This window comes from Xiphophorus couchianus, chromosome 7, assembly GCF_001444195.1.
Source record: "Xiphophorus couchianus chromosome 7, X_couchianus-1.0, whole genome shotgun sequence".
Taxonomy (NCBI): Eukaryota; Metazoa; Chordata; class Actinopteri; order Cyprinodontiformes; family Poeciliidae; genus Xiphophorus; species Xiphophorus couchianus.
Genome location: NC_040234.1, coordinates 27,108,627 through 27,126,973, shown reverse-complemented (window position 1 = coordinate 27,126,973; position 18,347 = coordinate 27,108,627). Strand labels below are relative to the sequence as shown.

The window sequence follows — 18,347 nt, the reverse complement described above, 5'->3', positions numbered from 1 at the left end:
CCACAACACAGGTGTCACGTTGAGATGGGTCTTCCCCGCAAGTTGCGCCTTTACACAATATTTTACGGCTTCGTTTTTATCGCGAGGGTTCACTTAATGAACTCCTACATGAGAATACCGGTCTCTTGAAATAACTTCAGAAATGACTACCAAGATCTTTTCAGCACTTTATAAATAACATTCCATGCCATTTAAAAATAAATTTAACTGCTTTACATTGGTTTTTATGAAATTGTCATTCTCTTTTTTTGAAAGCGAATGATTACAAATAATTCAAATAAAATTATTATCATTACATGAGCATTTTTCCGGCATGACGTTATTTTTTCTGAGTCAATTTTCTAAATGGTCTTACATCTACCATGACTTGACCATAAAACTCTACAAATAAGCGCAATGATGTGATTACTTCATGCTACCGAACACATTTTGGTGGCGGAACATGAACACCGGAAATAAGTAGGAGTGAACCCTCTCGCGGTGGATATAGAGCAATAGGTCGGTGGTCTTGTCTTATAATCTCCAATTCTTGCTCTATAGTTAGACCCCAAACGGAGTCGGCGTGATTTCCCTTTTATACCGAGTCCGAACTATTATGGCTGATAGCACCAACCCGACGGTGTACGAGATTTTTCAAAGCATGGAGCAGGGACCAGCTGCAGCTACTAGCACTGCCACTGCTCAGGTGAGTTTTCCAGTCTAATTTACTGCGGCTAACGTAATAAATTCGCTGTAGTTGCGTTAATAAGCCTATATGTGGCTGCATAGACATGTATATATATATAGCAGTGGTGCAGGACCAGTGGAGCCCTGTTTGATCCATGTGAAGCTCATTAACTGTTAGCTGACTGAAATTCACAAGGGAAACATGTGACTTCTATCAGTGGACAGGAACAACGTTAAATGAAGGAGCTACGAAATATCTGTAACATATGCAATTTTAATTATTGTGTATTCTTGGAGCCTTAAAAAATAGCCTGGAAAACAGAAACAAAACTATAGTAACTTCTTCTAATCAGGTTTAAAGAGAACATTTCTTCCAGTTATGTGTTACGTGCAATGAAAAGCTACTATTGAATATTTCTGTTTTGTAAAAACATTTAGCTTGTAGAAACATGAGCATGTTTTGCAAACATTGCATTTATATAAATCTACTTGGCCCATATGAGCTGAGTTGCATAAATATTTTTTTTTTGATGAATTTAAACTGTACTCAAGTATTTATATATTATCAAGTTATCGTAAATATTTTGTACTCAACATGGAGCTGCTGGCCAGGGAATATATTAATTATTATCATCATTGGGTCATTCTCAGTGATACACAGGACTATTTATTAATTCATATGTAAAATATATTTTTTTCTTTAATGGGCACCAAATCTGGCTCCAGCCCAGGGCCCCGGGTTCTTGCAGATTCGGCCCTGGTTTCGTTCCATTCTGTCCTACAGAACAGATTTATAGCTGGAGAAAACTGAAGACTTTCTATACATCTAGAACACAAAACTACGGGGGGAAAAAAGTACAGTTCAAGGTTGAGCTCTGGACTTTGATGTCTGTCAATAATTGCCACGGTCCATCCAGCCTGACCAGTCCCCGTCAAACAGAGGAGGCATCCTGGTCACCAATAAACTGAGAGCCTCACTTCGAGTCATTCTTACCCCTTTTGCCCCATCAGAGCTTTTAATTGCTGAAAGAATGTAGTGTGAGGCAGATTTGTTGGTATCACTAGCAAAGATGTGTAAAAAGCCATAACATTATCAGAATAATCTCCAACTGACTTTTTTTTCTTTTTTTTAAGAAATTCAACTTGTTGGAGAGAAAAATTCCCACAATATTAAAACATGTGTGTTTTTACCACTATAATTCTTTTTAAAATAAATGTACCTGGAGCAGTTATTTAAAATCAGAATTTCTAAGAACTTATTTAAAGAAAAGTGATGAGTGAGTTCCTCGCTGCGGAGGGTTAAGACCAGATATAAGAGATGCTCATTACTTTTAGCCACTAGGCAGAAATTAAACAGTTTGTTTTATTTTAAAAAATTGTAAAAGTATTATATAAGTAACATATTTGTTAAGGGGAAAATTATAAAATGAAACAAAAATAAAATCAAACTAAATGTTTACCCATATTTAGAATTACTTTATTGATTTTAAATCCCATATCTGGACAGGAAGTGGGAAGAAGTTCACTCCCATCTAATCCCAACCTTTTCTGTAAATCAGCAGCTTCAATAAGATTAAAACTTATTATGTAACTTTAATAAAGATGTATTATATATTTTTTTACATATTTGTTAAAACTATTGTGACAGTATAACATGAGACAAATAATCAGTGAAAATAAAAACATCGAGCTCTTCTGCCTCCTCACTGTGGTCCTATTGGCATCTGCAGAAACACACCGCTCGGTCAGAAATGACCAACCAGAGCCAGGAGGAGGGGCTTAGCGCTGTCAATCATGCTCGTGTATGTACCACTCGATGTGCTGATAGTGCAGAAACAACTTACAGTTAGATTGAAACTGCTCATTGGCGGCCATGCTAACTGACCTTAGCAACATTGAGTGATTGACAGTGGTACAACCACCCCCCAACCCTTCCACTCTGATTGGTTGTTTCTGACTGAACGGTATATTTCTGCAGACAGAGGCAGGCGAACTTCTTCAAAAAGAATTTCACAGATCATTTGTCTCATGTCATACGCTAATGAGATAGTGACAGTTTCTAGCAAATATGTAAAAATAGCATATTATTCATATTGTTTAAGAATTAATTTCTGCTCCTGTTCTCTATCAGGCCTGGCTGGACCATCACTCCCGTTCTCTGGGTTTCTTCATGGATGGGAAGTTCATCCTGCCAGCAGACAGACGGAGCCTCTCCCTGACTGATTCCAAAGGTGACGGCTGCGTCCGTGTCAGCTGACGACGTTTGATGAGAAATATGATTTCATGTTCCGTCCCGTTCGTCCCCAGGCGGTGTCGTGTGCAGCACGGCGTGCGCCGAGGACGCCGACGTTTCCCAGTGTGCTTCTTCTGCCGCCGCCGGCTGGACATCCTGGAGCAGCCTGAGCTGCTCCCAGAGAGCCAAGGCCCTGCTGAGGTTCGACTCGCCCACGCCGAACCCAGACCGCTCTGCCGGGCTTTGTTTGAGCCGCTAACGTGGAGGATCATGTCTGCCCCAAACAGGTTGGTGGGCGTCCTCGGGCTGCACGGTCAGTGTGTGTCGGAGCTGTGTGAGGCGTCCTGCTCGCCCGCCGCCCTGGTCAGGCTGCTGCAGTACTACAGCGGCTGGGCTCAGCTCAGAGACACGCTCATACCCGGCTGGACGCCTGTCGGTGAGAAATCAGCGATGCTGTGTCATTTCTTTATTTTTATTTTTTCAAGGTTTTTGAATTCATTTTATCGTTTTGTCTTCCAGGCGTGGTTGTAGTCGTCTCTTCTGATGATTGTTCTCTCTATTCTCTCATGCTCAGAGTCCTGCCGGCGCTGGCCATGGGTAAAACACACACAGCTGGACCTCAAATACAGTTTTTGTTTTACATCTAAACCTTTAAAATAGTCTCAAACATTCAAACTTTGTCCACACGTAGCTGTGTTTTTTTTTATGAAAATGAATATCTTCGCCACATCGCTTAAAAAAAATATATCATGCCAAACCCATAGGGGGCAGTGTAGCACAAAACTAAGACCTACATCAGCCAGTCAGATTGCTTCAAAACATCCCCAACTTCCTGTTAGCAATTAAACATGGCACCAAAAGCGTCATGTGTCTGGAAAGATTTATGTACATAGATTGAGCTCATTTTAAATACTATATTAGAATAAAAAAAACAAGAAAATGTCGATTTTGAATCATCAACCTGTGGACGTAGTGGTGCATTATTTGTCGCAGACTGTAATGCGAATGACACCAAATCTCTGTTTTTTCATGTACACACGTATATCTTGACTTTGGAAGTAGTTTTTCTTATCAGTTTTAGGGATATTAAACAGTTTTGGTGTAGATGAAAGGAAAAGAAATAGCATAAAATGTATTTGTTTTCCCAGATGTCCGGCTACGTGTGGACGAGGCCTAAGATGTTTTCATTGTGCCTTGAAAAGCTTTAATACCCCTTGAACTTAACCACAAGCTTTAAAATGCACTTAAAGTCTTAAATTAATGTTCTGTGACTGGAGCTGGAGGGGGCTGCCAGTAGCTAGCTGTTAAAATATTATTGCTAGTTATCTTTTTTTGCATTTGCCATTTGTAATTTCAAATTTATCGCCAGTTGGCTGGACAAAGTTTGCGTGGAGATGTAGGTCTTTATATCCATTCATAATGTTTTATGAAGTTTTACATTCTTGTATCTAAAAGATTAAGGCCTTGAAATGTCTTGGATTCATTTTAAGAAGCAAGTCGGCCTTAAATATGGGATTCTGTTTTCAGTTTTTATTTTTAAGCATTAAAAAAATCTGCAATGTCTTTCTTTGTTAGTCTTTCCCATACATTTCTTGTAAAACGTTGAAATTTGTGTTTAGAACATTTTTACACAATGTAAGAAAGTTAAACACTTGTAGCAGGTTGTTGTACCGGTGCTCCCTGTTTGCTCCAGGTAACTCGGTGATTGTCGTTCCCGGTCGGAGCGCCGCCCCTCCAGCGCTTCTCTTAGCGCAGCTCTTTACCGCAGCAGGGCTTCCTGCCGGGACTCTTAACATCCTAACAGGAAGTGATGTCACGCTGGGCGCCAAAGTGTCCCGGAATCCCGACGTGAGATTGATCGCTTACTGTGGCAACAAGCAGGTGTGTCACATGTCTGACGGTAGAATTAGCATCTGTTTGTTGGATTATTTTTATGTCTGACCTTTTACCCTGCTCTCTCAGGATGGGCTGGCTCTGTGTAAGGCCTCAGCAGGGATGGGCGTCCCCGTGTCTGTCTCCTCATGCGTTGGTGCCACCTGCCCCTTTATCATCTTCGAGTCAGCTGACATTGACAGCGCCGTGGATGAAGTCATACAGATTGCTTTCAAGAAGAAGAACGAGGTGGGAGGAGAGAAGCGGCTGCAAATTGTCTCGTGTTTTCTGTAAATCCACCAAAGCGTTGCGTTCTAAACTGTTCTCTGTGCCTTCAGCTCCACTGGGTGCTGTGTGTTCAGGAGAGCGTGTCGGACAGCGTTGTGGCCCGGCTAAAGCTGCGCATGGCGGACATGAAGAGTGTACCACTGAGCAGCGACGCGGACAGGGTTCTGGTGGATGCTGCAGTACAGGAGGCTCTGCAGCAGGGGGCGACGGTTAGTTACAAAGGCTCAGGAAGCTACGAATGCTTAAAAATGTAATGCTGCATTCCAGCTGTAGTCGAAACTATGGTAAAGTCATCTGCAAAGCACTCCGAGATCGCATCCCCCCACTGGGAAAATAGGATCAACTCCGACTACCACCAGTTACGACTTATAAGACCGACTTCACGTTTCAAAATGGCCACTCCTCACATCAGTGGTAGTAAGCTGTGGTAGAAGCAAATTTATTTTACAAGACACACATGTAAAGGTGCTTCTTAAATTAATGTTACATTCAAGCAACTGCACATATAATCCGAACAAATGAAAATTGATGTTTGCTAATGGAAAGTAAAGCTTAAAACGATGTTTGCAAACAGTGTTTATGGGCGTCGCCACGTTGAAGTTCCCATTTCACAGGCGACTGGAATGCAGCAAAATGGACCCCTGTGTGAAAGCAAAACCCCGCCTCCAGACCAGTTCCACAAAAGTGGGCGGTGCCAGGAGACACTAAGGGGCGTGGCCAATTGTTAGGTTGACAAGAGAAATCCCTATTGCCAACTTATTCAGTGTATCTCTATATGTAGCCACTTTTCAGACCCCACTAAGAACCTTTTTTTTTTTTTAAAGCAACTATCAACAATGTGACTTGTGACAATGTGACTTGTACGGGGTCACCGTGGACAGGTCGCCAGTCTGTCGCAGGGCAACACAGAGACAGACAGGACAAAAAACCATGCACACACACACCTAGGGAGAATTTAGAGAGACCAATTGACCTGACAGTCATGTTTTTGGACTGTGGGAGGAGGAGGAGTACCTGGAGAGAACCCACCATGCACAGGGAGAACATGCAAACTCCACACAGAAAGACATGGGAATCGAACCCTGGACCTTCTTGCTGCAAGGCAACAGTGCTACCTTCTGCACCACTGTGCAGCCTCCACAGTGGTACTTTTGTCTTGAAATTTCAATGCTATAAAAAAATCTGACAGACACTTAAACTTTCTCAACATGAGTTTTATATCCCAGCTGATGGAATCAGGACGAGGTTAAAATGTTTTCCCGTTTTGTGTCCCCGTCCTCAGCTGGTCCAGCCCTGCGGTGCCAGTAGCGGGGCCCGGTACCCGCCCACGGTGCTCTGTGGGGCGGCCCCCTCCTCTCCGTATGTGGTCTCCCCCCCTCCTGGACCGCTGCTGCCTCTGCTGACGTTCAGGAGCAACACAGAAGCCGTGCTGCTGGGTAAACAAACAACTCTTTAAACAATTTAAACTCCCCTTTACAAAAGCATTTTTGAAATTTGGGGAATGGCATCTGTTGCTGAAACATAATAGCTTTCTACATGGTTTTTATTGTTACTCATTGAATCAGTCACATATTTAAGTAGAATTTGACTCCGTGTGTTTGGCGCCGTCATTGTTGTCGCTCTGTTTCCACACAGGGAACCACAGCCCTCACGGCCACGCAGCGTCCATCTGGACTGAAGACCTCACCCTGGCTCTGGAGACCGCTAAGAGGTCCACATTGCTATACATGTTTTCATTATGTCACCGAAACGCATCATCGCATCACTCTTAAAGAGGCAGTATTATGTAAAAACGACTTTTTTGAGCCTTACATCATGTTGTAATGTTATTCCTTCATCAATCGCTTGCTATGATTCTTTCATGCATGATTGAGAAATCCTTTGATCTCCATGGCAACCATTCAGCTGCGCAAAACACCTGGGCAGACCCAGCTCTGCCTTGTAAGACGACGCTCCTCCTCAGAGCTGCAATTTCCAATCTTCTGCCTGGCAGAGCGGATGTACTCAGCTCCTTCAGACTAGCCAGCAGCAATTAGCAAACACCTGGTGGAACTGCACATCAGCTAAGCTCACTATATGAGCTACTTCTCAGTGCAATGTTACTTAAATAAAACGTGAAAAGTTTAATAGAGAAGCCATGTTGTGATGACTTGCTGAAGGCGAAGTTTCAGAAAGAGCAGGAGTTTTTAAAGAGACAGTGCCAATTTCAAGATGTTAATTTATGAAGTAAAAGTTATTTAAAGTTATATTTGATATATACCACATTTTTATAGGAGCTGAAGGTAATGTAGCTACTGTATTATGCTATAAAATGGCACTATATGCCTGGAAAACACATAACACTGGCCCTTTAATATCTGAAAATATTTTTAAAACTGTTAAGTTAGTTCCTCCAATTTTTAACAGTTTCTCAATCGTGGAAACTAACGCAAAATCACCAGACCCCAGAATTTTTTCACGCCAGTGTATAATTGTTACCTTATCGCAAATTTTCTGTTAAAATTGTTAAAAAAAAAACAACTTTGGATTTAAGTGATGCCAACTCCCACCTGCAGGTGGCAGTACTTTTTACTTCTACTAAGCTGCTGCCTCAGCCTTACTTCATATCCATGATTGATATATCGAGTAACACGTAGTCATGTTTACTGTCATTATTAAGTGGAAGTGTTCCAAAATTCCTTGCTAATATTTGTAACGTAGAAGCCCCAAAATCATGAAACTCTTGTTGATTTTTTTTTTTTTTTAACCCACTTCCTGTGACTGTTTCCCCCCAGTCTGTCTGTGGGCTCGGTGTGGGTGAACTCGAGCTCCATCTCAGATCCCTGTTTTCCCGTTTCCGGTCACAAAGACAGCGGAACCGGCACCGACGGAGGACAGGAGGTGAGTTTGCATCTTTTTTTCGCCATGGCAACAGTTTGACTGTTGATACCTGTGAAGCCACACAGCTGACTGCAGTAAAACACAATAAGTAATATTTTCATTTCGAACCCCCTTTTTGCTGCTAACCGATGGAATAAATAGACATATGAGCTCAAAAACAAATATTTATAGTTTTTAATATGTTCAGGTTATTTAACCATCAGGTACAAAATGCTAATCTGTCCATTCAGTGTTTCAGAGCTACAGGATATTTTCCCCTTAACCTTTTTGACATGTTGTCACATTACAACCATAAACATCAACATGTGGTTTGGACAATACAACATAAACAATTCTGTAACTGCAAAGTGAAGGACGGTATTCAGTCCCCTTGAATCATTCATTGCTTTGTAGAATAAGAATCATCTTTAAGCTCACGCTCAGTCAAACGGCACAGAGAGCATCTGTGAAGATTGAGTTTAAATTTTTGCCCCAGATTTTTCATTGGCTTTAGCAACTTTTCAGACAAGCAAATCAGTATCGATCAGAATTGGAGTCGACAGGCCACGCTATTTAAAGATTTTTGATTGGTGCAGTCCTACTAATAACGATTCTTATCTCTCCTCCAGGGTCTGTACCAGTTCCTGCGTCCTTCCTTTTCGTCCGCTCTTCCTCGCCCGTCTCCTGTTTCTTTGGAATACTCAAAGTTTGGAACAGAAGCTGCCCAGGTTGTTATTCCTGATAGCCCAAACGGTGACAGGCAAGTTTTATTTCTCCCCAGATTAAACGGTACACTATAGAGTAGCTAGCACAGAGGTAAATGTTTATCTCTCTGTGTGACAGCATCCCTCAGTCATACCCTCAGTTTGTCGGCGGGAAAGCATGTAAATCGGTTTCAGGCTGCAGTGTGGCTGTTCAGGCACGAGGGGGCGACAGCGTACTGGTCTTTTGTCCCGATGGAGGCCGCAAAGACGTCCGGAATGCCGTGGAGGCTGCGATCAAAGTTCAACCTGGGTGAGAACTTTGAGCACATATTCGCGAATAAAAACAAACAGCACAATGAAAAGAAACATGTTCTTTAACTCAGGAAGAGACAGTTTTTATTCAACTGGTGCATGCGTGGGTTCTCTCCGGGTACTCCGGCTTCCTCCCACAGTCCAAAAACATGACTGTAAGGTCAATTGGTTTCTCTAAATTCTCCCTAGGTGTGAGTGTGTGTGTGCATGGTTGTTTGTCCTGTATGTCTCTGTGTTGCCCTGCAACAGACTGGCGACCTGTCCAGGGTGTACCCCGCCTCTCGCCCGGAACGTAGCTGGAGATGGGCACCAGCAACCCTCCCGACCCCATTAGGGACAAGGGTGAACAGAAAATGGATGGATGGATGGATGGTTACAAGAAAGGAAAGGCGAAAAAAAGAAACAAAAGACATGAATGGAAGAAAAAACAAAGGAAGAAAGAGGAAAAAGAAAAAAGCAAGAACTGAAAAAACACAAATACACAAAGAAAAATACACACAAAGTATTTAAATAAAAGAGGACAAACTTGAAACCTTCAACAAAACTGATCCCTCCCTCTAACGTACAAATATTTTCATAAACGTACATCTGTAAGGTTGCACAGTCAATAACCAGCCCACATCTGTTTATGCAAATATTAAAGATGGAAAGGAAAAAACATTCAGAAACTAGATTTTGTCCCTTTACAGTTGAGTAAAAATGCAGCCAACAGGAAGAAAGTTAAAAATAAACACTAAACATTTCCTGTCATTTGTATCACGTGGGCTGACCAAATGTATGTTGGAAACGTGTCCAAACATACAGTACCTAGCAATGGTTAAACGGAGCTTTTCAAGTTCAGACACAGTAGAAAACACATTTTATTATTTTTCCGTGCTCCTCTTGTCATTCCCCCATAGTTCAATGTGATCGAGATAAGACTGTTCCTGCTGAGTCAGACAGTGTCTGAACAAAGTCCAGAGATTAATCATCAACAGAGAGTGATGAAACGATTTGTGAAAAACACATCGTCTCCGATCCCGAACAGCTGCTGGCAAAACTCTGTAAACCTTTAGAGTTGGTGATCACACGCTAAAATCTGACCGAGCAACACAAAGTGGTGTGTGTGGCGGAGTAGAGCTGCAGCCAGCGATTAGTTTAGCAATCAAGTATCGTGTCGATTACAATTAATCGATTGTTCCAACGATTAATCGATTATTCCAACAATTTATTTGATAAAGAAAATTGCCACTTTCTGCAGATTTATTTATCTGCTTAAGTTTGTTTTGTACAAAATTAAAAAATACATGAAAAATGGAAATAACTGATTAAATTCCTCGTTTAAATAAGAAAATAAACATTCTGTTTCCTTAAAAACAACAACAAAGCGTTCACTTAGTGAACAATTGATCATTTGCAGCAAAAGATGCATCTGCATGTAAAGTAAAATACTTCTAAATGTGAAAGGCTCAACCCCTTCTGGTTACCTTAACATGATTGCAGTGTAGGAATGACCTGCTGATTTATTTTTGTATGAACAATTATTAAATGGACAGAGAAAGATGCTTAATTGGAGATTTATTTTTCATAATTTGAACCAGGTGAAGCTAAAACTGCTGTGTAGAACATATTTATTTCCACAGACCCATTTGTTAACGTCAAAGTCCAGTAAGAATTATTCCAACCCTCCTTCCCTCCTTCAGCTGGATGAAGAAGAGTCCGTCTGCACGCGCTCAGTCGCTCTACTCTCTGGCTAAGGGTTTGGAATCCAGGAGGAAGGAGGTTTGTGCGTCGGTCGGCGCCCAGCTGGGGGTTCCAGCCGAGGAAGCGGACAGAGAGGTGGAGCTCAGCATTGGCCGGCTCAACGTCTGGGCGGCGTACTGTGACAAAGTACAAGGTGGCTCCCCGGTGAGGCCCTTAGCATCTCTGCAGCGCCGCGCATCACTGTGATCAGCGTTGACCGTCTTCCTCGTCTTCCTCAGCCCATGACCCAGTCCGGCGCCGCGCTCTCCTTCCCCGAACCGCTGGGGGTCGTCGGGATCGTCTTACCCGACGACGCGCCCCTCCTCTCCCTGGTAACCGTTCTCGGGGCAGCCATTGCAACAGGCAACGCGGTCGTCATGGTGCCCAGTCAGAGGTTTCCACTCCCCGCATTGGCTTTTGTTCAGGTAAAAGAGCAATCCAGCGCTGACGCAACAGATACAGAGACTCGAAAAACATATTTCTGAAGTTCATATTAGGGATGCACAATATATCGGCATTAACATCGGTATTGACCTCTGCTAGTAATTTTTTAAACATTTCAGTATGAATCCAATAAAAGAAACTGGGCCAATAACAACTAGATAACATCTTATTGCCGTTTGTGTTTCTTGGGACATGGTTGGCCATTGGGCGCTCCGATATATCGGCCGGCCAATCAATCAGCCTCTATTTCCTTGAATTTGGAAAATTGATTAAATTGATATTGACATGTGAAACCGAACTTATTCACTAATCTTATCTTTCCTGACAAAAGTCTGACTACTAGCTGATTACAAATTTGCGCAAAACTTGGTAAATGTATTAGAAAAAAACACAATTTCACAATAGAAATTTCCATTAAATATGAAATGCAGTTAAAATCACAAGTGAATAAATTTGTTTACGTAATAGGTCTTTAAGAAACATGCTACAGAATCATCCTCAAAGAGATTCCTGTCATTTTTTCTTTGTGGTTTTCGCCATTGGCAACATCTGCTTGTTGACCAATGTGACTCGTTTGATGCGAAAAAAAGTGTTTCCATTGCAGTTTTGCTAAATAAACCAATTTCGGTACGGCCGAATAACCACCTCATCATAGCTGCAAAATGTTTTATCAAAAATCAAAATTGGTGTGCTTCCATCAAGAACATTTTGTTTCAAAATGTCAAATTGTGGAGTTACATGATCAATAAAAACGCAGTTACTGTTCCCTCTTTCCCTGCCATAGGCTAAGAGTCACACCGCTGTTGCCAACTTAGCAACTTTATCACTATATTTAGCAACTTTTCATTTAAAAAAAAGTTGGTATTGGCCTAAATCGGAATCGGTTCACCCCTAGTTGGTCATTTGTCGAAAGGGTTTAAATATATCTGTTATCAGCCGACAATAATATAGATTTTCATTATCAGCCAAAGTTTTTCCATCAGTGCATCCCTGGTTTATAATCTTCAAAATCTCATTTTAAGTCGGTTTTCTGATCTCACCTGCATTCAGATTTGTATATTTCAAGCATGTTTTGGTCCTCATCAGGTGCTCCAGTCCTCTGACCTGCCTGCAGGTCTGGTGAACATCATCACAGGAAATCGAGACCAGCTCACAGTGGCGCTGGCTAATCACAGCGTCATCAAGGCCATCTGGTACTGGGGCAGCGCCCAGGTGAGGACGACGCGCTGCCATAGTTAAATATAATAAACAGTGTATATATATAGTCTGATCATGTGTCTCTCCTGTGTGTTGTTTCAGGGGTGTCAGTACCTGCAGCACACCTGCACCAGCCCGCTGAAAACCCTCAGGCTGTCCTGGCAACAGGCCGGGGAGGGGTGCGGCGCGGCCCCGGACTGGGCTCAGCCTCCCCCGTCCCTGCTGGAGGACCTGTGGAGAAACGCGGTCCAGTGGAAAAGTGTGTGGATTCCGACCGCGTGAGACGCCGGCCCCGTCCAGCAGCAGAGATGACAGAAGGATGTTTGGTTATTAGTTCTGGCAGGAGGAGGAATCAGGTTAATTATTAACAGCAATATGCAAGATGATTTACTCACTTTTTACATTCTGTCCAAAATATATCAAATATATGAGGGCCATTTTTTTATTATTATTATTCACACAATTTTTTTTCCACTGTGATCGAAATGAGCAGAGGCGGTAATCCTTAATACTGTCAAAGTAAAAAGTGCAATTCAAACTGAACGGTGCTGACATGATGTTATATTTTGTGTTGAAATCATTTCATTTCCTCTGGATTTATCAGTGTTACACACATATTGGATAATGCTATTAAAAATCTCTGACGGTTGTCAGTAAAGTGTCGGCATTAAAGTCTGAGACATTGGGCTCGATTTGGCCAAACTGCAGCAGGGTTAGTGGGCGGGGCTTGTATCGCCATGGTTTCAGCTCATTTACTCTCATTTTGTGAGTTGAAACTTCTGGTTTTAAACACAATGTGGTTATTGTGACTAGCCTTTGTTGAAATATCACTGTTTTAATGAGTACTGTACCATCCAGAAGTCTTCTGACCCTTTGAATATTTTAATTAACTTTTTAACCCAGGGGCGCACCGAGAGATTCTTAATTTTGGACGATCGGCGGTCGGCCGACTTCTTACAGGTGAAACCAATATTTTCTACCTCTGCAAAGATTGTTGTCACTATATTTGGACACATTTCAAATGGGGATGCATGATATATCGGCACTACCATCAGTATCAGCTGATATTAAGAATTTCTTTTAACATGTCAGTATCGATCCGATTAATAAAACTAGGCCGAGATGAACAACCGAGTTTTACTTTCATCTTGTTCACATCTGTTTCTGGTCTCATCAGTAGAGAAATGTTATTAGAGAAATATTAGTCATATAAAAAAAATATCGGCTATCCCTAATTTGAAACAAAAAAAATCGATATTGGCTGGTGAAGCTTTTTAAAAATTGGTGATTGGCCAGGAAACTGCAACTGGTGCGCCACTAGTTTTATTTATTTTTTCTTGACAAATGAGCATAAATGGCACATCATTATGAAGTTAAAAGAAGAGAATTTACAAAGTCAAGTTTGTACACTTGGATTAGGCGACGTCTGAAGGGATTTTATTGCACTTGATTTTATTCAAGGTTGTCAGAGTGAAGGACCTGAGTACCAACTTTGCCAGAGATTTGTTTGATTTTTATGACATTGTATCCTTATCTTTTCACTTCAAAATGACGCACTACTATCATGTCGGCCTGTCATGTAAAATCCCAATGAAATAAACTGAAGTTTGTGGTTTATAACGTGACGAAACGTATAAAAGATTCAAGAAGTATCAATACCTTAACAAGGTACATATATGCAGTTTTGATCAGTCTAACGTCTTACCTAACTGCCTTACTGTTACACACCAGAAGTCTATTCAGGTCCACCAGACTGAAGCGTCATCATCATGGGGTTCAGAATGACTTGTAGTGTTAACTGCTTAAAGTGACTGAGCTTAGTCTTCCCAGGAGGCTCTGTGTTAAGAACAGTGGCATATTCATGGAACCGTGCCTGCATATGTGGCCAAGTGTAAACAGGACTGTCAGTGAGTTAGCAAAAAAAAAAAAAAAGCTCACTCAGTTAAAAATGACAGTACTTTTTGCTTGTATGTCTTTATTACTGCACCATAGAACTTTAACAGAGACCATAGATTCACTATGCAGTGTAAGCATTCTCTTCAAGATGTGAAAATCTGTGTTGAAATTGTGAAATTAAATGTATTTTAAAATGTTTGTTACCACAGACCCACCAGGTACGTTTCTGTCCTAAGCCGTAAATTAAAGGAGAATTACACAAAGTATGCAAGTTGTTGTGTAACTTGGTGCTTTTCTTAAGTGCATTTCTGTATGCTTACCAGATTTCACTTGTAGATTTGTTGCTTTGAGTTTACAAATTTAGAATTAATTTTATTGCTAGTTTATATTTTACCCAGAAATCTTTGTATTATTGCTAATACGCCAGCCTAACCATTTCTTTCCACTCTCATCTCTCTTCGCTCCTCCATCTGGGCTTCTTCCCACTGAAGTGAATTTCTTCGGTACAGTTTCTAACCGGACCAATCGGCAAGCAGAAGGAGAAGTTGTGAATGATATCGATTTTTCTGTCCTGTGTAAAACGTTTTGGCAATGGCAGCAGAGGAAACGAACGAAGTCGTTCAATCATTGTGGGCCACACTTCCAAATTTTGAATTAACGTTAACAGCCGCCTCGTTCAGATTAGTAGTTCTCTCTTCGTAGTGCAGGATGGTTGTTCACAGCGAAACTGGCGCAATATCTACGTCACGGCCAAACGTTAGCAGTTGGGTTAAATTAAAAACTTCGACGGAGTCCAGGCCTTCTGCAAGAAGTTATTTCTAAATAGCCAAGCATAGAACAGTTGGGTTTTAGCATCATGTAGATGGACTTGGTGCTAATATCTTACGTTGTGGCCAAAAGATGTCATACAGAAGCTTATGTGTTTTAACGTCCACATAAAATCTGCTACTACATTAGCTTTCTAGCTTGAAAACATTTTCTGAATAAAAAGCTTTTTGGACGGGACATATTACCTCTGATTCTGATTTAAACTGGTCAGTTTCCTGTCAGATCTAACTGTTTAAGCACAGGCCATAAATATTCATAATGGTTGCTGGGTAGACTTATGGAGGGCAATGTTATCTTAAAGCTAGCTTAATGTTAGCCTGCTTTATCCATTAACTTGTTTTGATGCGTTTAGAATCATTGTCCTGTTGGATAATGACTTGTGATATTAAAAATCTCTCGTTTCCACCATGTTCTTTATGTGTTCTTCGTACATGGCCTCCTTCAAACAAACTGTTATCTTAAAACTTATTTGACCCCCCCAAAAAACACCCACTATGGTCTATTTATGCTGCCATTTATGTGTCAGAAAACCTCTCAGTCTGTGGCAGCACGTAGTAAAACTCAGTTCACTGTGGACGGAGATGCAGGCGGCACATAATTAGACGACATGAACCAAAAGGGATTTGCTCCTAGCATCTCATTTTCAGGAACCAGTTTTGCTTCCCTTTTAGTTTTCTCCCAAACTGGTTCCAGCCAGCGACCTGCTGACGTAAACGCCTCTGCGGTCACAAGACCTGTCTCCTCTCGCTGCTGTCAAACCCGTAGAGGAACAAAGTACCAGGAAGCGCAACCGAGAAACCGAGGAATGCCGAGTCACAACAGTGACACGGCACTTTTTTTGCGCTGACTCACGTCCTGCTTCTGACAAAAAGCTGACTAATAGTGTCATATGACAGACAAAGAGATGGAAAGGCGTTGGCAGAAATGCAGAGTCACTCTCTGAGTTTGGCTAAAAGTTTTGCATACAATAAAGTGTAGATTTTAAACTGTGGATCAGAGATACGTTCCTGGACTTCAGCTGTGATGCAAATCAACTTTCTGTCTTTGAGGTTTTACTGTTCTTCATTAATTTCATATCTATTTCTGCTTCATTTCTCTATTTCTCTGTTCATTTAAAGGGACAATTCCCATTAATGCAGATAAACTCTTTAAACTCTTTTGTCCGTTGTGTAAATAAAGCAGATTCAGTCCCACATGCTAATTTCAATTTGAAGTCTCTGGTAGATGAATGGTATAAAACACATTCTGTGAAAACTGACCGATTCCCGTGTTAAGGTCTACCTTCAAGAACATTTAGACCACGGTTGCTTTTTATTTCTAAAGGAAGATGTGAACATGTTAAGGAACAGGCTTTTCACATATTTAGCATTGTTCAGTACCAGGAATGTAGTTGGTTACTTCCTCTAATCTCGTGGGGATTTTTTTTCCACTTTGTTTGTCTCACATATTTCCAGGTTTCATAAGCGTTCCCAATGATCGAAGCAAAGATTGCAAAATGTGTCAGGAAACATAAACCAAATTGAAAAAAAAGTTACATTTTGTTACCAAATTTAGTGTATCGAATTAAAAACGTGCTATCAGCACTTAAAGTCAAGAGAAGATCTAATTTCTAAGACTGTTTGCAGTTTTTCATGACGCTTTATCTTACACAGGTAGCCTGTTCTACAGGAGTTGATACCAAATACTTCCAGTCTACTTTTGTTGACTCTCAGTTCTCCATGAAGGACAGAAACTAAAGAGTTAAAGGTGAAAAGGCAACTTGGAGACCAGATATTTATCACCTAATGCCACCTGAAATGTAAAGGTTGATAAAAGTTTGGTGAGATAGTACAGCTAAGGTCGTCATGCGTAAATAATCCAGCTGAAATGGCTACAGTATTTTTCTTAAAAGGATGGAAACACTCTGCATTTGTGTAATTCCCCTTTAACTTGAGCTGTTTACTGTACACACACGTGTTTTCATAGACAACTTTCCAATGTGACCTCTTGAATCTCATTCATTTGTGCTTTAATCAAAGACAAATAAATGTCATTCAATTTAAATCTATCTGCGTATGTTAGGGAATTAGTTCTATATACTAACAAGTTTGTTACCACAAACTTCAATCTATTCCATTAAGATTTTAAATGATAAACTAACACAAAGTGATGCATAATCAAAAGGTGGGAGGAAAATGGCACATTGGTTTTATTCCTTTCTTTTTATCAAAAGTCTTCTTTTTTTTAAAAAATGAAGTCAAAATATTGCCCTCTGCCTACTGTTAAAGACGCCAAACTACTAAACCAAACGCTTTCAATGTTCACACAAATTATTAGGATTGTGACTGACAGGATAGGAGTCACTTTTTTAAAATGATTTTTCTGTATATTTTAATATTGTGTCTGTTTTTACGTTAAACTATGTAATGTAACATTCAGGGTGAAGAAAGGCACCTACAAAATAAAAAGTAGTATTATGTAGTATTGTTATTATTCAATTATTTACAACCCAAATACCCAAGCAGACACTTCCATGACTGAAGTTCGGGTTACGTGATGGTGGGTGGACCTGCTCTGCAACGTGAGCCGCTTACAGAAGCAGGGAACGTTTGTTACGCGTCGGCCGTCGATGAGTCACAGAGGAACTCCGTGTTCCTGCCAACCTCTGCAGGTTTCAGACACCGATTTTGTTGGCATTCATTTCTTATCTATTTGCTTACGACTAGAAGTGTGTCTGTTGAAAAGCGTTGAAAAGTTAACGACGCTGCTTTGTGAAGTAGGGCTGTGGTTCTACTGCATGAACAGGTCCAAGAAGACAAGCCCTAACACTGAATGAGGCAACAGATGGAAAGAACAGCAAGAACAAGTGGAAAATTACTGACGTGTCAGTCTCTTTTACTTTGTTAGGGTAGCATGTGCTAACATATATTTATAACAAATTACCAAAACAAATAGAGAAACTGTTGCCACATATTTCAAGACTTAGACTGACTTTATTGTCATTTTTCATGCACAGGGTGTATACAGAACGAAATTTCGTTGCATACGGCTCAGGACAATGTTTTGAGGTTCCAATGTTGTGAGGTTACTCCAGAATAAAATAAAATACAGTATAAAATATGAATATAAATATGAATATAAAATATAAAGTGCAGGACTGACAGTAAAATGGAAGTTATTTAGCTATGTATATGTGCAAGGTATGAAGTAGAGACCAAACTGTGTCTACCGTGAGTTTGAAAGGTTCGGACGTCAGATTTAAAGTTAAAGTACGCCGAGGTCCTGACAAAACCCAACCCTGGGAGTTCCTCCGCAGTCAAATTCTTACTAGGAGAAAGACAGCAACT

At 40.9% G+C, this 18,347-nt stretch overlaps 1 protein-coding gene across 1 annotated transcript; it reads left to right on the top strand.

The window, feature by feature from the left end:
• The first annotated feature begins 438 nt into the window (after positions 1-438).
• Positions 439-14,586, top strand: aldh16a1 (aldehyde dehydrogenase 16 family, member A1). The gene is made up of 17 exons (XM_028023823.1): positions 439-685; positions 2,798-2,897; positions 2,974-3,100; positions 3,187-3,335; positions 3,419-3,496; positions 4,593-4,780; positions 4,862-5,020; positions 5,110-5,268; positions 6,342-6,495; positions 6,695-6,770; positions 7,834-7,939; positions 8,548-8,678; positions 8,762-8,932; positions 10,617-10,821; positions 10,896-11,081; positions 12,187-12,312; positions 12,400-14,586. The coding sequence occupies exons 1-17, from the start codon at positions 596-598 to the stop codon at positions 12,577-12,579; spliced, it is 2,385 nt and encodes a 794-aa protein (XP_027879624.1). The 5' UTR covers positions 439-595; the 3' UTR covers positions 12,580-14,586.
• Positions 14,587-18,347: the final 3,761 nt, after the last annotated feature.